Genomic DNA, 23,610 nt, shown 5'->3' on the forward strand with positions numbered 1-23,610 from the left:
AAAGAAGAAAAAAAGAAGCCAAGTTTATAAGAAAATAAAACTTGGTAGCATTTATAAGACAAAAGAATTTGGTTATAAAGAACCTTGGATATCATCTAGTCCAACCTCTTGGTTTTAGAGATAATTGCTAAAGAGTAGAGAAGGTTAAATGACTTTCCCAAAATTCTCCAGACAGTTAGTTGAGTGGAATTCTAACCAATGGATATATGTCCCATGCCAACTTTTTCCCTTGGCCCCTCAGAAACATTTTTTAGTTCCTTAAGCCAACAAGTTTATTAAGCAAAGTAAAAAGGACCACTTCAAGATAACAGGAATGAAATTTAACACATCATCTAGTGTTTTAACACATCTCAAAATTTTAGCAAAAATAACATTTTAAAATTCTTATAGTGCAAAACAAATCTTTGTTTATCCAGGTCTAAATGTAATATATTGTGGATACCAGAGAAATATTCAAGCAGGAATACCTTATAAATACAATTGAGGACAGACTTTTCTGTTTTATCATTTTCAGCTCCTGTTGTATGAACTGGCTGGAGTAGTGTCTTTAAAGGCAGGGCCATGATCCAGTCCAATAAACACAAAAGCAGTGATACCACCAACTGTAACAGAGGATTTTATTCATTATATGTTCCATAAATAACAGGATCTTGAAATGTAATATTTCTCCCCAGATATTCTTTAGTTTACAGTTTCATTAGTAAAGCTTCAGTCTTCAGCAAAAATAAGTCAAGCACCCCAAAGAATATATAGAAGGAACTGAATTTTAAAGTTCAGGTAAGACCAATAGAGTTGGAATTCATCATACAGGGTAAAGACAATGAAATAAAGCAGGCCAGAATTTTAAAGTTGTCTACATCATGTGAAAATATCATTAACATGGAATAATCAATCCACAAGCATTTATTAAATACCTATTATGTGCCAGTTAGGTACCACAGTACACTGGGGAGACAACTTAGATAAACATAGCACATATATATGTAAGCCTGTACACGTACATGTATATGTACAGAATAAATACATGAAGAATAAAAAAGTATAAAGTAATTAAATAGAAAGTGAGGACAGGTGTTACTAGATGGGAAATTAGGGAAATCTTTATGTAGAAGGTAGCGCTTGAACTGTGTCATGAAGGAAGTATCAGAAATTCTATAAGGTGGAAATGAGGAGGGAGTGCATGAAAGCATGGAGAATAGTCAGTGCACAGGCACAGAGTTGGGACATGGAGGGCCATGTGTAAATAACAGAGAAGTACAGTTTGGCTGGACTGCAGAATGTGGAAAGGGGAATAACATATAATGAGAATAGAAAGGTTGAAAAAGAATGGGATGCTCTATCTAATTTATCTGAAATATTTTTCTTATGTATTTTAACTGCTTGTCTTTGCTATATTGATTCACAAACACCAAGTCTCTTTGGAGGAAAAAAAAATCCACCTATTTCCAGCATTTTCTTAAATGCAACTTATTTTCACCAAAGAAGCTCCACTAGTTCTTTTAAACACTGATTCTTTCAAGTTTTAAACAAATGAACTTAATTCCCCCCTCCCCAAATTTGGAATATAAAATGATAACCTCCATGTTGCAAATTATATTAAGAAGACTGCAACTAGTATTATAATCTTGGAAAGTAAGGAGAGAGTAGTTTCTTGGTCTTAAGGGTTATAATTCAAATTCAATGTTTACGTCACATATTGTTATTTCTAATTAGAAATGTCTAATTTAACATACTAAGTTAACACACACATTTCCCAAAAGTCAGTATTTTGAAGAATGTTCCTAAAAAATAATACAATTTATTACAAATTTCTGATCAATGCATTATAATTAGAATACTTTATAAAATATATATGAAAAAACCGTGATATGAAAATCAATTTGATTATTATATTAATATTTATATTATAATATTATATTAATATTATAAAATGTAAGTATATGCAATGTATATTACAGATTTATAAGAGGATGAGCCCACATCCATAGACATAGAAAGCATCTGTATAAACAAATACTTAAAATTTCAATTTATAACATTAAAAATCAGCTGTGTTCAATTACCCTTTTGTCGATTTCATAAGATGAGGCTTCTGTACTGGGTAAAAGATGAGTAACAGTGGCTATCAGTATCTATAGGCAAAGAAAAAATTGTTTTTCTTTTAATATCTATTGGAAATCCTTCAAATTATAATTATTAAATATTTATTCTAAATTGATTATTAATATGTTTCATGATTATACTGGCATTCAATCACTTCAAAGAACATTTTTTAAAAGGGCAATTTCCATAAGCACCTTCAAATTATATCCATTACTGAAGTTCCACACAAATAAAATATACACAAGCAAAATTAAACTAAGCCCAGATACCATTTAAAATCACTAAAATTAGGGGCAGCTAAGTGGAGCAGTGGATAAAGCACCAGCTCTGGATTCAGGAGGACCTGAGTTCAAATGTGACCTCAGACACTTGACACTTACTAGCTGTGTGACCCTGGGCAAGTCACTTAACCCTCATTTCCCTGCCTCCCCCCAAAATAATAAAATAAAATAGGATCAATAAAATTATCAAGGTGTACATTAATTTTTGTGTTCAGTCAATTTTCAGTCATGTCTGACTCTTTGTGACCCCATTTGGGGTTTTCTTGGCAAAGTTACTACAGTAATTTGCCATTTCCTTCTCCAGCTCATTTTATAGATGAGGCAGACATAATTAAGTGATTTTTCCCAGAGTCACACAGCTAATAAGTATATGAAGCCAGATTTGAACTCAAGAAGATATCTTCCTGATTCCAGGCCCAGCACTCTCTGCACTTTGCCATCTAGTACAATAATGTAAAATTAATTTTACATCAATAAATTTCCCCTTATAGTAAGCTGTAATGCCATAAAAAAGGTCATTAGTGATTTAAAAAAACAAAAACAAAAAATGAAATGTCTTAAAACCATCAACCCCTCAATAACAAATAACTACCCCACATAATTCAACTTTCTCATTTCTACTGGACATAAATTCACCAGGTATGGGGTTTCCTCTAGTAGGTTCAAGATTTTGGGGTAAATTCTAAATAGTTTTATAAATTAGTGCTTCAGTGAAACTGACATTATTTGGGAGAATATAGTACATTTATGAATTCACAAAGTATACTTTGTGTCAAGATAATGGAATGTGATAGATGAGATTTAGAAGCTACTCAGGGGCCCACCTAGAGATTAATTTAAACTGACTGAATTGGATAAGGCGACTGACTGCTGAATGGATTACTGGTTTACTTCTAGTTAAGCACATCTGGCTCATACTTAAGGGTACTTAAGCAAGTAATTGTTCTCAGAAGCTAACAATTTTGAACTTTGACCACCTTCAGGCCCAGTGAACCAATGAATTTGAATGACACTAGCCAATCAGCTTGAAGAACCTCCCATTTCTGGGAGGGGAACAGGAAGGAGGAAGTGGACACTGTGGAGAGAGCTCCGGCCTCTTTGGCTGTGAGACATCGGCAAGGTGGCAGGGAACTTCACAGGGGAGTTTAGGAAGGCGATGATTTCAAGCTATAAGAAATCTGTTCTCAATCTTTCTTTTACTATCTTTCAATAAACCCTTAAAAACCTAAACTCGTTTATCAGTGATTTTAGTTAGTTTCCCCCCAAAACTGGGGGTACAAATTAGAATCCACATTTAGAATTTTTAATTACACAACTTCCTTAATATCTACAATCTTTAAAAGACCTATTTGCAGTTCTGTAATTAGGTAACCATTAATCATCTAAATTCGTGGATAATAATTCTTGCTTTCTTCTCTGTATAGTATGATTATACTTAGTGAAATGGAAAAACTGATTGTATGGAACCTGAAAACAAAATCTAGATTCAAAGAAAAATTTGCATTACAATGCAAAATAAACTGCATATGGGCTCATGTTAATTTAAAATGGTTCTACCTCTTATGTGTATAAAGCTTATTCAAATCTCAAGTGGACACCATAACTATGTATTAGATAGTATATTTAGCCCAAAATATGAATAACTTTTTTTGGTGAAAATTCTCTTATGAAATTGAGAAAAATATGTGAATTGCCTATCAATTTGGGAGAAGAATTTCTCTCTCCATAAAAATGTAAATGGTCAATTTATATAGCAGTGATGGAGTCAGAATACATGTTCAGAAATGTAATTACAATTATTTTTGTAAAGTTTACATTTATTATTTCCATGAATATACTTAATAATCAATAACTGTTAATAAGCAATTTAAATCTAAATAAGTAGCCATCATTCCAGAGAACTGATGAAGAATGTTGCTCATCTTGATCATCACAGAGAGATGATGGAATAACACAGAACAAGAAATGAATTTTTGGTCATGGCCAATGTGGGAATCTGCTTTACTTGACTTATATGATATAAAAGTTTTTAATCTATCTATGTATCTATCTTCCTTTCTTAAGTGGGTGGAGGGAGATAGGAAGGGATGACATGGTCACACTTGTACTTTAGGAAAATGAATTTAACATCTAAGTGTAGAATGAACAAGAATGGGGAGAGACTTTAACTAAGCAAAAACCAATAGGCAGGATATTGTTAATACCCCAAATCTGAGGTGATAAAGACATACACAAGGGTGGTAGTACTATCAGAGGAGGGGAATATACAAGAGATATAATAAAGGCAAATCTAAAAGAATTTGGCAAGTGAATGGATGCGTAGGATGAGAGAGAGTGAAGAACTGATGATGACACACAGGTGACTGAGTGACTTGGAAGGATGGTAGTACAGTCAAAGGTAATAGGTAGAGGAGGGTTTTAGAGAAAAGATAATGAGTTCAGTTTTGGTCAAGTAGAGTTTAAAAGGTTTATGAGACATTGAGTTCAGGAAACCTAACAGGCATTTGGAAATGTGAGACTGGAAAGAGTCTGGAAAAATAGATTTCAGAATCATCTAGAGTGAGATAATAATTATCTCTGTATAAAAATCAGCTTCATGGGAGCTGATGAAATTACCAAGTAATATAAAAGGGACAAAGTATGTATGTTTTTGGATAGGGGGTTGGGGAACAGTTAATGGGCGTGAACTGGATAAAGATCCTGCAAAGAAGTCAGAAAAGAAATTGTCATACAAATAGCAAAAAAAATTAGGGGAGAGCATTATGTCACACAAAAAAACTAAAGAGACTAAAAGAGCATCAAGGAGAAAATAGTGTCAGAGGCTGCAGAGAAGTGAAAAATGATGAAGACTGAGAATAAGACATTACACTTTAAGTAATCATTATAATTAAGTAATCATTGGTAACTCTGGAGAGAGACTTTCAGTTAAATGATGAGGTCAGAAGCTAGACTGCAAAGAATTAAGAGACTGAGAGGAAACGAGATGAGGTATAGATGGCCTTATCAAGAAGTTTAGCCACAGAAGAGAGGAGAGATATAGGATGGGAGAGACTTGGGCATATTTGTTTAGGGAGGAGGGGAAGAGCCAGTAGACAGGTAGAGATTGAAGATAACTGAGAAAGGGGCAATGATAGAGGGGGTAATCTGCTGCAGATTATATGGAATTTGAATCAGTTGTGCACACACTTGCCTTGGCACCTCATTATGTGAGGTAGGTGTGAAGAGATAGTGGCAGAAGTCAGATGTGATGTGAGATGAGGAGGGGAAAAGCTGGAGCTCTCTGCAAATGGCCTCAAATTTTTTTTTTTAGCAAAATATCCTATTGATAGTTCCAATATCAAGGAAATCAGAAACCATATGGAAATTGTAGATAAATGGGAAGATGATTGCTTGGAGAGGCAAAGGAAATGATGGAGTTAGTTTCTTTGTGAATTCCAAGGTGACAAGAAAACCAATTCCAGGGACAACTGATCATCTTCTCTTCCATTTTTCAAAATGAGCACAAGCAAAATGACTACAAACATAAGATCTGTGCAGCTTTCATGCTAACATCTGTCATAGTAGATGAAGAGTCAGAGAAGTTCCATGAAGAATTTAATAAAACCCTTCAAATCAAATCAACACACAGTTTAATGCTTGGTGGCTTGAATGTAAAGCTGAGTAAGGGAAGATAATGGAAAACATGTTGAAAAATGTATCAGGATTAAGAAACAAAAGAAGCCAAATACAAGGTACCCCATGTCCATAGGTAATGAATATTTTTTAAAGGAGAGTTGCAGGTGCCAGATAAGCACTGAAAAACATGATTAAAAAATTATTTGATTCTTCTGACAGGAAATGTTTATCTATGTGAGAGTAATTTCTGAATCAGCTCTCAATGTATAGTCAGACTACTGATTTCTTAAAGCAAAGCACAAAATCAACATAAAATGAGAATTAAATTGGGATGTGGTATGCAACTAAGGCAACTCTAACCTAATCCATTAAATTAAGCCTTTAATGCTGGAAAATGAGAAATGAGATAAAGCAGACATTAACATAGACCATAACTATTCCTAAGGAAGTTTAACTGATATAAATCAAAGAACTCCTCAGCAAGCAAACACTTGATCTTGAAAAACAGAAAGATACAAAACACAAACGCAACACTAATTTAGAATATAAGCTTGTTTGTAAAATTGTATGGAAGATTACAAGCAATATCACCTCACATCAAATAGTAAAATACTGTTGAGAAAAAACAAGTTTAACCATTTAAGCAAGATCATAATGAATGCACTGGAGATGAAACTGGATGAAGAACAGGAAAAAAAATATGAAAAAGATGTGTCAGCATTTGAACACGGATATCACAGTAGTAGAAAAATTCCACAAGGGAGCAGAAATGACACTTAGGAAAGCAAAGATGAAAAGAGTACCTGGACTAAACAAAAGTTTACAAAGAGATGAGATCTGTGTTGTAGGTGACAATTTTGATGAATCATTTCTCAAGATACCTAAAACAGCAGAAGATACTAAATTTTGGGGGGAAAACACAAATGCATCATAAACAAATTAAGACAACTTGCCAATTTTCTTGGACAAAAGCAAAATGAAACTTTTTCAACATGTGCATAGGTCAAGCAAAAGGAAATTTTTGCAGTGGCCACTTCCGAGTTACTGTTTCAATTAGTTTTTTAGATAACTCTCTAGGGTTCTTTCTCTATATAAAACATATCATCTGCAAAAAGTGATAATTTTGTTACAGAACAGCTTCTAATAATTATCTTCTTCATTTGTTAGGAATTTTGAATTTTTTATCATTTTTGATAAAGTGATCTTTCCTCTTTCTTTCTTTTTCTTTTTTTTTTGGTTAGGCAATTAGAGTTAAGTGACTTGCCCAGGGTCACACAGCTAGTAAGTGTTAAGTGTCTGAGGCAAATTTGAACTCAGGTACTCCTGAATCCAGGGCCAGTGCTTTATCCACTGCGCCATCTAGCTGCCCCTTTTCCTCTTTCTTTTAAAAAAAATCAAAATAGCTAATGATTTATTGTATTGGATGAAAAATATCTCCTAGTTTTAACAATTAGTTTTAATGTTCTAATACATGGTCAATTATGTAAAAGTGCTATGCACCAGTGATGTATCAAATGTAATTTTTCTAAAATTCTATACATATCCTAAAAGATTTTGCTCTAGTACCTTATATGTTTCTAAACAATATACTGATAGATTATTCTTTCTAAATCATTCTGCTATCTTATTCCACTTTATGCATGAGTTAATCACATTAATAGTTATGACTGTTAATTTAATTATTTATTTCCCTTCATTCTCTTGTATCTTTTCTTTCTTTGTTCCCTGTCCTCTATTTACAAAGAGGGTCGTGTGATAACAGTGTGCTCAGAACCAATGCTCTATACTAGAACCTTTCCCCTGTCAACCCCCTTTCTCCTAATCTTCCCTTCCTCTCACTCAGATTTCAACTGCACTAACCCCTTCTTTCATTTCACCCTCCTATCACCAATAATCCTGTTGTGTTGTATAATCCTGACTGATTCTTCAGTATCTGAACTAGTTCTAAGCTGTCTGTAAGCTTTTTTCCTTTAACCTGGAAACTGGATTTTGGTTACAATATTCCTGACTCTTCACTGGAGGAATTCTTTCAGGAGGTAATCAGTGGATTCTATTTTCCTTTTGGCCTCTTGTCCTAACGTGTCAGGACAGTTTTCTCTCATGTTTTCTTTCTTTTTTTTGGTGGGGCAATGAGGGTTAAGTGACTTGCCCAGGGTCACACAGCTAGTAAGTGTCAAGTGTCTGAGGCCGCATTTGAACTCAGGTCCTTCCGAATCCAGGGCTGGTGCTTTATCTACTGTGCCAGCTAGCTGCCCCTCTCTCATGTTTTCTTGAAATAGAATAGACAGGGTATTCCTTTGGTCATAGTTTTCAGGTAGTTTAACGATTCTTAAATTAATTCTACTTTATCAGTTTTTCAGGTCTGTTGTTTTGGATGGGAAATCTTACATTTTCTATTTTTTTCCCTCAACCTTTTGGCTTTGTTTTTGTATTTTTTTGGGGGGGGTCCTATGGCACTATTAACTTCTGTTTGATCTATTCTAATTTTCAAGGAGTCTGTGACTTTCAGTAAGGCTTTGTACCACTTATTGATAACAAGCAATCAATAAATACTTATTAAACGCCTATTATGTACTAAATGCTGGGGCTACAAAATACCAAAAAGAGAGTCCCTCCTTTCAGAGATTACAGTCTATTTGGGAAAGACCACACACAAAAGAAGCTGAAAGGATGGGAGATACCAACTAGGGGCATGGTGGAAATTCAGAGAAGTCCCAAAACATGCAGCCAGATGAGGAATGACATATTTTAAGTTCCCTTCTTAAATGAAGGTTTTGGAGTTTATGGCTCCACCCTCCAATCTGAGAGACACAGGGTGTGAGGTAGAATAATAAGGCTGATGGGATCTTTCTTGCAGGATGATGAGGTTTTCCCAATAATCAGCTTCCTGGGGCATGGTAGAAAAGTCAGAGAAGTCTCAAAGTAGTGCAGCCAGGAAAGAAATGACAGAAATAACAGTTTATTTTGCATTAAACTGTTAATGTACATTCCAAGTCTTTCTTTTCCCTAAACCTCTTTTCTATTCTAATTCTTTCCTCTACTGCTTTCTTTAATTTATAATATAAATTATAAGTCTTGATTCATTTCTTCTAGGAATTCTAATTGATCTTGTGACCAAATTTTTCTTTGAGATTTTACTCATAGGTGTTTTAGAATTATTCTTTCCTTCTAAGTTTATGTCTTGTGCATCACAGTAGTTCTATTTTTTTCCTTTACTCATTTATCCATCTTTAATTCTCACATTACAATTTTGTCATAGGGCCAAACTTAGTACACTTCTACTGGGACTGCTGTGGTGCTATACCATCCTGGCCTGTCATATCAGGGCTCTTTCCACCACATTCACAGGGTACTGAAAGCTCAAGGATCACAGGGCTGGTTTGGATTTAGGAAGCTACAAACTTGAAGTGGTCTGATCATAGCCTCCCTGAGCTTTCCAGGTTCCAGACACTAGTGTAGACCAAGACAATACAACTCTTACTTGCCCCTGGGAGGGACTACAGTATATAGTTGCTAGGCCTAACTCCTGTTAGCTAGCTAGAAGGTTCAGCAGGTTCAGAGTGACAGAATTGCCTGCTTACCCCTCTTCTAAGTCGGCTAAGATTTAAATTCATCTGCTACGAGTGCTTCAGCTCTGTTCAGAAGGTCCCTACCCAACCATGTTTTACAGTTACTGACCTGGTCACTAGCATGTAGGCCAAATTTGTGATCATGGACTTGAAAAAAGACCCACAGGGATTTCTCTTCTGATTTACCAAAAAATCACTACTTAGTCTCAGATGCTTCTTAGATCTATATTGCAATAGAGGAGCTGAGCTACACTGCTGACTCCTGTTCCAACATTTTGGTTGTTCTCTACTTAAAATATTAATTCTGAAAGACCATCTTTTAAGTTGTAGAGAAGTTATAGTCTACATCAGTGGAAGAAGCACTCACATTGATATTTTACAATCAATCCTTTGATTTCAGAAATAAAATTTTCCCCACTAAAGGTTCTTTTTTAATGTATTAAAAATCTTTATTCAATTTTCTCTTATATTAATTGCTTAGTGAAAATATTACAAAAATATCAAAAGCTGCTATTAGATATGTAAATATACTAAGCATCTATGATTTCAGTAGAGTGGGAAATCTAAGAATTAATTAACTCAGATTATAACCTGTTTAAAACTTGTAGAGGAATCTTGGAAAACTTCTAGCTAAGAGACATTACATGAATTTTCCATGGACAAGAGCTAGTAAGTAACAAAAGTGGCATTTAAATATAAGAATTCTGACTCCAAATGACTCAATGACTTTGTCATTTTTATAGATAAAATTAAATTATATTCTCAAGATTATTTGGGGCAGCTAGGTGGCGCAGTGGATAGAGCACTGGCCCTGGATTCAGGAGTACCTGAGTTCAAATCCGGCCTCAGACACTTAACACTTACTAGCTGTGTGACCCTGGGCAAGTCACTTAACCCCAATTGCCCAGCAAAAAAAAAAAAAAAAAAAGATTATTCAATTGAAGAAAACAAACTAAGATGTTTCCTTATCACAAGATTCTCTAAACCATGATTAAAAAGTAAATGAAAAATTACTTACTTGAATAATTTTCAAGGGGGAATCAGGCTGATAAGTCTGAAGCCTATGTACATATTGAATCAGCATATGAAGCATGTTGCAAGCCACATGGGCTACAGTTTTATTAGGAAACTAAAAAATTAAAAAAAAAGAAGAAGAATTTAAAGATTTTTTCCTCTATTCATATGTGGAAGTTATTTTAAATGTTTCTGGACTGCCATCTACTGATGACAGGTTGTACATGCTCAGGAATTGCACAATAATTTTAATATTAACAAGACTGATGCTGCAGAAAACATTCATAATGTGTTATGAAGCCAAATGTAAACAACTGTTGATTATGTAATCTTTTATATTATCTTTACAGCCTATTATTTATGATAATGAAAAAAAGAATTAACTTCATTTTTTAAAAAAGTATTAATTAAATCCTTAGTAATGCATAGTGCCAAAAGAAACAATGAATATGATGAATACAATGAAGCATGGGAAGACTACATTGAATTGCTACAAGATAAAGTAAATAAAACCAGGAAAATAATATAGAACAATGACTGGCAAAAACAAAACAATCAAAACTGAATGCTGTGAAATAATGACCAAACTTGACTCCCCACAAAAAGACATATGAGAAGGTATTTCCCCTCTTCACAGATATTTCTTAGCAGAGGAGGAGGACATTATGCATGTATATAGTGTATATATATGTATATAGTGACAGTTTTTTGAGATGCTGATTTTTATTGCTGAGCTTTTTTTTTCTTCTTTATAAGGGACAGTCTTCTAGGAGTGGTTATAGGAAGAAAGCAGTGAGAAATTTAGGTCATGTCAAAACAGAAGTATCAATAAATACACTTTTTCCCCCCTTGGGTCAATGAGGGTTAAGTGACTTGCCCAGGGTCACACAGCTAGTAAGAGATGGAATATCTTTGAAAAGCATCTCACCTTCCAAATTAAAACAAGTCTCAGGTACCACCTGACACCTATTATATTGGCTAAAATGAGAAAAAAGGAAAATAATAAATGTTGGAGAAGCTGTGGAAAAAATTGGAACACTAATGCATTGTTGGTGAAGCTGTGAACTGATCCAACCATTCTGGAGAGCAATTTGGAATTATGCCCAAAGGGCTGTGAAGCTGTGCATACCCTTTGACCCAGCAATACCACTTTTGGGTCTTTTTCCCAAAGAGATCATGGAAAGGGGAGAAGGACCCACATGTACAAAGATATTTATAGCCGTTCTTTATGTTGTGGCAAGGAATTGGAAGTTGAGGGGGTGCCCATCAACTGGGGAATGGCTGGACAAGTTGTGGTATATGAATACAATGGAATACTATTGTGTTGTAAGAAACGATGAACAGGAAGAGTTCAGAGAAACCTGGAGGGTCTGGTGTGGACTGATGATGAGTGAGATGAGCAGAACCAGAAGAACATTATACACAGTATCATCAACATTGTGTGTTGACCTACTGTGATGGACTATATTCTTCTCACCAATGCAATGGTACAGAAGGGTTCCAGGGAACTCATGATGGAGGAGGATCTCCAAATCCAGGGAAAAAAAAGAACTGTGGAGTATAGATGCTGAATGAACCATACTACTTCTTTTGTTTTTGGTGCTGTTGTTTTTCGTTTTGAGGTTTTTCCTCATTGCTCTGATTTTTCTCTTATAACACGACTAATGGAGAAATATGTTTAATGTTATTATGTATGTGTGTGTGTATATATATACATATGTATGTGTATATATATATATATATATATATATATGCGTGTGTGTATGTGTATATATATATATATATAAAACCTATATCTGATTGCCTGCTGTCTAGGGGAGGGAGGGGAGGGAGGGAGGGAGAAAAATCTGAAATTAGAAAGCTTGTATAAACAAAACTTGAGAACTATCTTTATATGTAACAGAAAAAATAAATAAATAAAATACAAAAAAGAAAAAAAGAAAAGAAAAGCATCTCACCTTTAAGGAAACACAAATTACATTCAGAGCTTCTTTAATTTGAGGATGATGAGATTCATGAACTAATTCTTCACAGATCCAAATTCCTAGACTACAGAGAGCAACACATCTGAAATAACAGGCAAATGGTATTAGTATAAAACGAGCTATGATTTTAAATAAAACTACAAAAGAACTTAAAATACATATAGTATATAAATAATTTGTTTTCTACATCACCAGAAATTAGGTAAACAAATATTAGAAGCTATACATTTTTTGTCATTAATTGTATGAAACTGATACATGTAAAAAATTAAGCAGACTGACAAACTGTAAATACAAAACCCTCCAAAAATAATAGTAATCTAATAAAAGTTATTTTCTTCTCTATGTAGGTAGACTTACATAGGACAATGGATTAATAAAAGTAAATATTTTCTTTTATAGCCTTAAAAAAAACACCCCAGGACAATATACAACTACAAAAGTTATTTCCGAAAAGCTGATGTTTGTTAATTTTTTATAAAGTCTACTACAAATAAGTACCTTGGTTTTAAGAAGAGATGCTATACTTCTATAATCAAAATAATCTTAATCAAAATGTAAGGTTAATGAAATAAATAAAATGAGAGCTTGACAATTTCTTAAATTTCTAGGCCTAGAAGATCAAGAAAAGGGGTATTTGGAGTATAAGTTCTGTTCCCTAACACTACACAAGAACATAGCACACTAGATGTTAAGGTATAGACCTTAGCCAAAATGGAGTTTAACAACTGAACTGCCAATATTTTAAGGTCTTTGGAAGTATGATGAAGTTTATACTTTACATATAGTATTTTACAAACTGTTCTATATTAGCCCCATGGTATTCTGGTATGTCGTTTGTTGTTTAGTCATTGTCAGTAATATCTGATTCTTTGTGACCCCATTTAGGGTTTTCTTGGCAAAGATACTGGAGTGGTTTGCCATTTCCTTCTCCAGCTCATTGTACAGATAAGAAACTGAGGCAGACAGGGTTATGTGACTTCCCCAGGATCACATAACTTTTAAGTAAGTGTCTGAGACCCAGTTTGAACTCATGAAAATAAGTCTTCCTGGTTCCAAGTTCAGTGCCTTATTTACTGTACCACCCGGCTGACCTTGGCATATCATATCTTCTCCTAAAGCAAATATAAGTAGTCATCATTTGCTATTAAGGAATTATATCAAATTTTGAATTTATTTTTAAAATTAATGCATAAAACGCATCATCATATAGAAAGATAATTTTTAAAATTCTTTTTTGCTCACTATTTTTACTACTTCTACCATGACAGTGTTACCATGAAGAGAATGTTAACCTAGATTTGGGACTAAGACATGAATTTAAATCTCAACTTTACTATTTTCAAATTTTATAATCTTGGATAAGTTATTATGCAACCTCTCTGGGGCTCAGTTTCCTCATTTGCAAAATGGGGATAACAATATTTGTACTACTTTCAATACAGAGTTGTCGGGAAGATCAAGTGAAATCAAGCATATAAAGAGTTTTGTAACTATAATGTGCTATATTAGGATCATATAATTTAGAGGTAGAAAGGACTCTGGAGGACATGACGCCCAACATCTTCATTTTACCAACAACTTTACCAAGGATAACTGTGGCTCAGAAGGTAACAACTTTCCAAGTTCTCAAAGGTAATAGCAACAAGACAGGAATGCTAATGTTTTTTCATTATGCCATCAAACGAAAGTATCAGAATTCCAACAAGAGTTACCATTATCTCATTCGTTCTTATCATTTCTCATCTATAAAATGTGTTCATTCTTAATTTTTTTTTTGCAGGACAATAAGGGTTAAGTGACTTGCCCAGGGTCACACAGATAGTAAGTGTCTGAGGTCGGATTTGAACTCAGATCCTCCTAAATTCAGGGCCGGGGCTTTATCCACTGTGCCACCTAGCTGCCCCTGTTCATTCTTTTAATTACAATTATATGAATTGGTGTTTTATTAATAGTTTTGCCTCTAGATAACTACAATTCAAAGTTCTTTGAACTTTGGCCTATAACTGTAGCTTTTGACAAAACTGGCCACATGCCCTGGATAACCTGAGCACATCTTTTCACACCTTTCTCACTATTACCTGGGGAATATGTGAGCAATTATATGAACAACAACAATCTCCCCCCCCAAAAAACCAAAACAAAAAAACCCCTAAAACTTTGCAGCTGAAAGCCCTAAGAAGGAGGACTAGTGTCAACTGGAAAAGAAATGTGATTTTTAGAAACTCACATTTAATTTTTTTAATAAGGTTAAAAAATTAGATTTTTTAAATTGTGTAGCTAATTTTGCTGGTATCCAACCATTAAGTAAGAAATACCTGCAGTCAAGTTGAAAGCTAGAAATAATAATCAAAGAGCTGGAATGACTTATTTTTAAATCCAACAAGAAGACAACTACACCTGAGCTAGGCATTGAATCCAACTTCCATAGTTTACTTTTAGATGTACTCCATTTATTCATTCATTCATTCATTCATTCATTCATTCATTCATTCATTCATTTGTCTGTTTATCCACCCAAGAGCTGTTGGTTAGTTAAAAAGACCTGGGCTTGAAAGACGTATAAAAACAGAAAGAACATTACAAATTATAGCAAATTAACCAATCAACATCTATTAAATAACTATTATGTGCCAATCATCGTGCTAACACCTGGGATAAAAAAACAAAGACAACACACACATATAGATGTATGTGTATGAATAGGGAACAGACTTTAGATTTCATTGGTACAGGGAAATCTCCGGGTGAGAAAACTACCTCTTTTCAATGAAGGTCAGCTCCTTCTTTGTTAAGTGACTTCCCCAGGGTCATACAGCCAATAATATATGTCAGAGGAAAGATCTGAACATAAGTTTTCCTGGTTCCAAGGAAATCATTCTATTTATTATGCCATGCATCCTTAGATACACACACACAATACACATAAATACATACACATACATATACACATACAGACACATATTATATTAATGTATATGATGTATCTGTATAAACATATATAGACATACATACACATACCCAGATAACACATATATGTATAATGTGCCTATAGTATAAATGAACATGTACCTAACATATAAAGAGAATAAATACAATATAGCTAACACAAGGTAGGGGAGGGAGGGCACTATCAATTAAAATTATTTATTAAGCACCTAGTCTGTGCCAGGCACTGTGTTAGGATGTAGGAATACAAATAAAGAGAATGGGAAAAAAACTTTATTAACCAGGTATTTATATTCTAATTGAGGAGATAATTGGTATATATAAAAATATATTCAGGATACATCTAAAGTGAATAAATAAAAATATATACAAAGCAAATAAATACCATTTATTTGTTTAGAAGGGAAGGCACTAGCATTTGGGGGTGATGAAGAAAGGTTTCATGCACAAGAGGATGCTTGAGCTTCATCTTAAAAAAACACCAAGGCAGTGTATTCTAAACATGGAGGCCAGCCAGTGCAAAGGTAAGGAGATGAAAGATGAAATGTCATATGTAAGAAATGGAGGGTCAGTTTGGCTGAATTGCAGGATGGTAGGATGAGGAGGGGGAGTAATGTTCAATGAGGTTGGAAAGGTATACTGAGGTGAGGCTTTGTGGGACTTTAAAAGCTAGAGAGAAGTACATATTTTCTCCTGGAGGTGATAAGAAGCCACTAGAGTTTTTTGAGTAGGGAAGTTGTATGGTAAGATCTGTGCTTAAGGAAAATTACAGTGGAAACAGTACGTAAGCTAGACTGAATTGGGAAAAAAAACTTAAGTTAGGAAGACCAATTAGGAGGCTGTTAAAATAACCCAGAAGTGATAAGGACTCTGAACTATGGTAGTTGCTGTGGGAGTAGAGAAAAGAGGTCAGCTTTAAGAGGTACTGTGAAGGTAAAAACCTATCAAGCTTTGGTAAATGATTGGATAAGTGGAGCAAGAGTGAGTGAGGAGTCTGGGATAATGTTGAGAATATGAATGTAGAAGACAGGAAAAATGGTGAGGCTTGGTAGAATCAGAAAGGTTTAATGTAAACAGCAGTTCCTAAGTTGTTCCCTGAAGAATAAGAGAAATTCTATGAAGAGTGAGGAGAGTGTGCTTTACAAGTATTGATGAAGGGGCAGCTGGGTGGCACAGTGGATAAAGCACCGGCCCTGGAGTCAGGAGGACCTGAGTTCAAATCTGGCCTCAGACACTTGACACTTACTAGCTGTGTGACCCTGGGCAGGTTACTTAACCCCCCACTGCCCCGCAAAAAATCCAAAACAAAACAAACAAACAAAAAAACAAGTATTGCTGAATGACTAGTAAAAAGGAATAGAGATAGAATATAGAGTTCCAGGTATAAAGAATGAAGAAAAGCAAAATATGGCTAAAGGGTAGGAGTGTAATAAACAATGAGGTTGGAAAGACAGATTGGGTCCAGGTAGTGAAAGGCTTTAAAAGCTAAAAGAAGATTTTATAAGAAAGTGACAAGGCCATATAAGTGATTAAGTAAAGTCACTTTGGCAGCATGATGTAGGACAAATTTTTGACCTTTTGGGAGAGAGACTTCAGTAAGGGAGGCCAATTAGAAGGCCACTACAACAGGTGAGATCTGTTAATGCCAGAACTAAGATGGTGAACAGTGATAGTCAGATGTTAAAGATACTATGGAGGTAAAAACAAGATGTGGGGTAAGGAACTGAGAATAATGCTGGCATTTTAAATGTGTGAGATAAGAATGGTGTTGCCTTCAACAGAAATATGGAAGTTCAGAACAGGGGTGAGTTTGGGGGAAAAGACTGGTCCTGCTTAAGACATGTTGAGTTTGAGATGTTTCTAGGACATCTAATTTGAAATGTCCAATAAGCATTTGGTGATAAGGGAATGAATCTTAGGGGAAAGACAGGCTAGATATAGAGATCTAGAAATGACTGTCACAGAGATGATCATGGGAGCAAATGAAGTCACTAAGAGAAAAGTACTGGGGACCTTAGACAGAGGTTTGAAAAACATTCACAGTTAGGGGACATACCTGAACGATAAACCAGCAAAGGAGCTTGAGGAGGAGACAAGTAAAAAGAGAACCATCAAAGGCTGGCGTCATGAAAATTGAGAGAAGAGCATCCAGGAGGAGAAAGGATGGTCAATAGTGTAAAATGTAACACATAGGTCAAGAAGCATGAAGAATGGGGAAAAAAAGCCATCAGACTTAGCAATTAAGAGGTCTCACTGTCAATTTTGAAGAGAGATGCTTAAGGCCAATGATGAGGCTGGAAGCCAGACTGCCAAGGATTGAGGAATAAAAGAAGAAAAGAGCTGTTTATACAACAGCTTTTTTAAGGAGTTTGGCTGAAAAAAGGAGATATATGAGATGATAACTTAAGTGGGTCTAGTGAAAAGTTTTTAAGGATGGGGGATACTTGGGAAAATTTGAAGGCAAAAGGGAAGGAACCGGTCATTACGGAGAAGTTAAAGTTTAGAGAAAGAGTAAGCATGAGAAAAGGGAATGATTGATGTGTCAATCTGCTGCAGAAGATAGGACAGGATAGGATCAAGGATTGTCCTTGGCAAGAAGGAGCCACCTCACTGTCAGAGACTAGGGGAAAGAAAAAACAAAGAGAGGCAAAATAGCCTCTGAGGCAAAAAGCCTCAACTTATATCAAGCAGTAAAGTACAAAGTTGAGGTCCTCAGTTGTGAGAGTAGAGGGAGGAGAGATGTGGAAATGTTGAGGGAAGTTTTGGAATGACCTCTCTGGGGAGTGAGTTCAGAAATCAATTAGGAAGGAATAAATCAAATGGAAGAAAGGGAAGGAGAGATCGAAGGAGGAAAGAGGAGGGAAGAAAGGGAGGAGGGAAGGAAGGATTTATCAAGTATCTACTATGAGCCAGGCACCATGCACTGTGTTAAGTGCTTCACAAATATTATCTCATCTGATCCCCACAATAACTCTGGAAAACAGATGCTATTATCGTGCCCATTTTATAGTTGAAGAAACTGAGGCATGATAATAGCAATTATTAAGTTAAGTGACTTGTCCAGAGTCACACAGCTAGTAAGTGTCTGTGGCTGGATTGCACCTCAAGATCCTCCTGATTCTAAATCCATTTAGTGTTCTATTCACTACACCACTTAGATGCCCAAGTTGAGGATGGAGAACACGAATTTACAGTGTACCCAGTCAGCACAGTTGCTTGACTTTCTCCAACTCCAATCAGCAGCATGTGAGTAGGAACAGAGCAGAAGGAAGGTGGGAGCAATTCAAGCCTGAAGGCTGACAAGGGACAAGTGATAAGGCAAGAGGGCTTGAGAGTTGAAGATACCATGAAATTTAATTTGTTTAATTTGCTGGCCCAGATTGTGTGACTCTTCTCAAGTGAAATCAGAACAGGAATAATTCAGAAAGTACAAAGGGGATAGTAATAAATTTTAATTGTTAAAGTTGAGGTCTTTAATAGTCTAAAGTTGAGAATTGTGAAAAAGGAAGATGAAGGTCTATAGTAACATTGATGCCAACTTGCTGATTTAAATTTCAAGTGATTTTTTGGTACATTATATCAACAATACAAGAAAATACCATAAAATAGTCTTTATATATCTTTTTTTCCCTTTTCCTACATTTTATTTTTAAATTTTTGTCTATCCTATTCAATTCCCAAAACAGCACCCTGGCTAATTCAGTCAGTACAGCATGACAGTCTTAATTCCAAGGCAGGGGTTTAAGCCCCACATTGAGCAATGTGTTTTGAGAAGCAGGGTGGTTAAAGTGGATATAGTTCTTGTTTGATTTGTAGTCAGGAAGAACTGAATTCAGATTTCACTTTGAACACTTAATAGTTGTGTGATTCTGGGCAATTCACTTAATGCAGACAAGGAACATTAAGAAGCAAAAGATTTGGATGTATTATTAAGTTAAATTAAATGTGGTATTATATATCTATATGAAAATACATTTCATATAGATTTATATATGTTCATCCTATATGAAAATCTTCAATCAAGAAAATAAGACAAAGTTGATATTTTTAAAACTCACAAAGATTTAGAATTTAAAACGTTCCATGAATCCAGAACCTAAAAAATGACCAAATTAATCTCTTAACTCAAAGTTCATATGTAGATAAAAATTAGTGGTGAATTTAAACATTCACAATAAATTAAATCTTTAATGCAGGATAGCTGTTATGGAATATTTCAAATTACTAAGAGTCAACCCTTAAAATGGAGTCTTCAAAATAAGTTAATAATTCTTAATCAGTAACTATCTGACTGACCTTGCAGGACCAGAGGGTTCATCTCTTGCTGAACTTAACACAGTTTTGATTATAAGTTCCTAAAACAAAGGAAAAAATGGTAAGTGCTTGCCAGAAAATGAACACATTTTATTGAAAATAAGCATTCATACACATCACAGTCAAACATATATACACTGAAAGGAGATCGTATAACAAAAGATAGATAGATAGATAGACGAACAGATAGACAGAGAGATGAGTATATATATTCGTCTAAATCTACTTTTTAAAGAAAAGCAGTAAGATATAGCATATTGGAGATAGTTTGTCTTGGAATCAAGGAAGTCTTAGATTCAAATCTCCCCTTTTCAACATTTGATATATGACCCCAAGTTAATCAACCTCTATATGTTTTAGGCAATTCTCAGATTTACATTGGTAAAGGGAATGAATGTCTTCATTCAGGGAATACCAATGAAATCAAGAGTCCCATCCTTATATCTATCCTCCTTTAAGAATGTTCTAGTTAGTGTCTATTTAACTACATTATATGTCCAGCATTTATCAAGCATTCATGTATTTATAGAGTGATGTAGTATGGCACAGTGAACAGTGAGCCAGCATCAGAATCAAAACTTACCTCTAACCATTAATTATTTTTTAAACTCTAGTAAAAGTCACAACTTTTTAGTGTCCCTGGCCACTTTTCAAGATTATAAGTAGCTCCACAGTTGGTGGTCTGCATTGGCAGAGGAAGTTTCTTCAGTGGAAGTTCCCTATACCAAAGAAATTATAGGGCTAGGCAGGGATGTGCTGTAAATGTTAACAATCAGGGAAAAAATATAGACATTACACACTTTTTTTTTGGGGGGGGGGGTTGGGCAATGAAGGTTAAGTGACTTGCCCAGGGTCACACAGCTAGTAAGTATCAAGTGTCTGAGGCCAGATTTGAACTCAGGTACTCCTGAATTCAGGGCCTGCGCTTTATCCACTACGCCACCTAGCTGCCCCAATTTTTTTTAACATTACACACTTTTAAGTTTAATTGGCATTGTTAACTTTTTTCTATCACTTAATTTATGAGATCAACAAAACAATGATCAAGTTATGATTGTAATGTTTGCTGATTTCTAATGTGTAAGTGCTCACATTGAAACTTTAACAATCAGCTTTTACAAGTTGGTTTGAGGTAGCTCCAGCACACCACTGAATCTTGGACACACAGACACACACAAATATATATTATATGTACACACATGTAAATATACATATACATAAATACACACTGTTCTCTCCTTCAACCTTAAATTTCTCACTCTCCAGTCCTTCCAATGTTACTTCTCTGAAAAACCTTAATACGGGGTCACCTAATTCTCCACCTACTTTGTTCCTATTGTCCAGATGCTAGTATATGTTCTCTCACAATAGTATGTATTCTCTTTTGTAAATTGTCAGTTTGTATCGTTTGACCATAGGGGCAACTGGGATTTGCCTTTTCGTGTTTTTAATAGTTCCTTGTATATTTTGTTTACTGATATATTTTTTTTGTTTTTAACATTTAATATTTCCCAATACTGTCCTCTGAACAGTAACAGAACTCGTTGTTGCATTAAAACAGTATTAACTGGGGGCAGCTAGATGGCACAGTATATAAAGCACCGGCCCTGGATTCAGGAAGACCTGAGTTCAGATCTGGCCTCAGACACTTGTATTAACTTCCTCCATAATTTAGACAAACGTTTTACTGTTTTATATACTTTTAAGGTTTAAGTAAACCATCTACCTGGACTGTTATATGATTTAAGGTATGAGTTTAAATCTTTTTATTACTATAAAAATAACAAATCCATTTCTAGGTTCTTATTTTTGATAACTAACACTCATGTTATATAAATATTTGTTTGGATAACTAATATTTCTGTTTCATTCTATTGATTTTTTTCTCAGTTTTTGGTCTAGAACCAGAAAATTTTGATCATAACAAAATATTTTTTCACCAGTACAAGAACACCTTTAATAACATTCCTGCCACTGGGCAATGCCCATTAATAAATCCAGTTAACTTTACCCACATAATTGGCATAAGTGCTAAATTAGTTTACTCTATAATTTTTTTTAATTTCCAGTTCAATGAAACTCTGCCTTGAGATTTTAATTGGGATTTCACTAAATATATAATTAAATGTTGGGAATTCTACAATTTTTTATAATATTAATCCCATATATTCCATGTCTCACTGCCATGTAATTAATGTTTTCATTCCAAGGAATTAAAAATAAATATCACAGGTGGCAACAGAGATTTGTGGCAGGTGTGAGTAGATTGCAACATATAACCAACTGCATAGTCCAAAGAAGAGAAATAAAAGATTTAATCAAGTAATTTGGATAGGAAGAAATAATTGACTAGTTATGTGGCAAGGATGAGGGATGTTAGGTGGACAAAGCCTTCTTACAATCCCCCCATGATGTTAGCATAAATCAAGAACTCCTTCACACTGGGAGCTTCTACTATGGTGAACTTATGGGAAGACAAGGAAGAGAGTCACAAGCATGTGGGTTGTTATCTGCATCACTGGAGGGAAGTTTGTTGTTCAGTTGTATCCAATTCATTGTAACCACATGGATCATAGAAAACCAGGTGATCCAGTATCCTCTGAAGTCTGTCCAAGTTCGTATTCGTTGCTGACGCTATCTATCCATCTCATTCTCTGCAGTCCTCTTTTCCTTTTGCTTTCAGTCTTTTCTAATGAATCCCATCTTCTCATCATGTGCCAACAAAGTATTGAGCTTCAGCTCAGTTTGATGTTCCAGTGAATAGACTGAAGTAACTTCTTTAAGTATTGACTGATTTGATCCCCTTGATGTTCAAGGGACTTTCAAAAGTCTTCTCTAAGATGTGGGAGAATTAGAACACTAATGCATTGTTGGTGGAGCTGTGAACTGATCCAACCATTCTGGAGAACAATTTGGTACAATGTCCAAAGGGCTAGAAAACTGTGCATACCCATCGACCCAGCAATACCACTATTATGTCTGTATCCCAAAGAGATCATAAAAAAGGGGGAAAGGACTCACATGCACAAAAACATTTATAGCAGCTCTCTTTGTGGTGGCAAAGAATTGGAAATTGAGGGGATGCCTATCAATTGGGGAATGGCTGAACAAATTCTGGTATATGAATGTAATGGAATACTATTGTGCTATATGATGATTTCAGAAAAACCTGGAAAGACTTACATGAACTCATGCTGAGTGAAGTGAGAAGAACCAATAGTAATAGTACCATTGTGCTATGATCAACTATGACAGACTTAGCTCTTCTCAGCAATACAATGATCCAAGATAATTCCAAAGGACTCATGATAGAAAAGACTATCTACATCAAGAGAAATAACTATGGAGTCTGAATGAAGACTGAGGCATACACACTATTTTAATTTTTTTTCTTTTTTCTTCTAGTGGTTTTTTCCTTGTGTTCTGACTTTTTTTTCACATGACTAATGTGGAAATATGTTTAACATGATTCTACTATATTACTATATAACCTGTTATCAGATTGCTTGCTGTCTTGGGGAAGGGGGAGGAAATGAAAGAAGGGAAATTTGGAACCTGAAATCTTACAAAAATGTATGTTGAAAATTATCTTTGTAATCCAGCAATACCACTGCTATGTTTATATCCCAAAGACATCCCCCAAAAGAGAAAAAGACCTATTTGGGGTTTTTTGTTTGTTTGTTTGTTTGTTTATTAGTACTGTGATAAAATAATGGGATTTGGCAGGCGTGCAGTGGACCCCACCTAAAGACTGATTTGGAATTGATTGAATTGGGTGAG

At 34.9% G+C, this 23,610-nt stretch overlaps 1 protein-coding gene across 11 annotated transcripts in view; it reads right to left on the minus strand.

Moving 5' to 3' along the window:
- Window positions 1–23,610, minus strand: part of RALGAPA1 (Ral GTPase activating protein catalytic subunit alpha 1) — a 304,015-nt gene that overhangs the window by 108,765 nt on the left and 171,640 nt on the right. For all 11 annotated transcript variants that reach the window (XM_043989575.1, XM_043989574.1, XM_043989567.1 and 8 more), the window contains 5 exons: window positions 19,813–19,871; window positions 12,541–12,649; window positions 10,587–10,697; window positions 2,064–2,132; window positions 468–602 (listed from right to left, as the gene is read on the minus strand). In XM_043989575.1, the coding sequence (XP_043845510.1) occupies window positions 468–602; window positions 2,064–2,132; window positions 10,587–10,697; window positions 12,541–12,649; window positions 19,813–19,871 (483 nt within the window). The remainder of the gene's footprint in view (window positions 1–467; window positions 603–2,063; window positions 2,133–10,586; window positions 10,698–12,540; window positions 12,650–19,812; window positions 19,872–23,610) is intronic.

Source organism: Dromiciops gliroides, chromosome 2, assembly GCF_019393635.1.
Source record: "Dromiciops gliroides isolate mDroGli1 chromosome 2, mDroGli1.pri, whole genome shotgun sequence".
Taxonomy (NCBI): domain Eukaryota; kingdom Metazoa; phylum Chordata; class Mammalia; order Microbiotheria; family Microbiotheriidae; genus Dromiciops; species Dromiciops gliroides.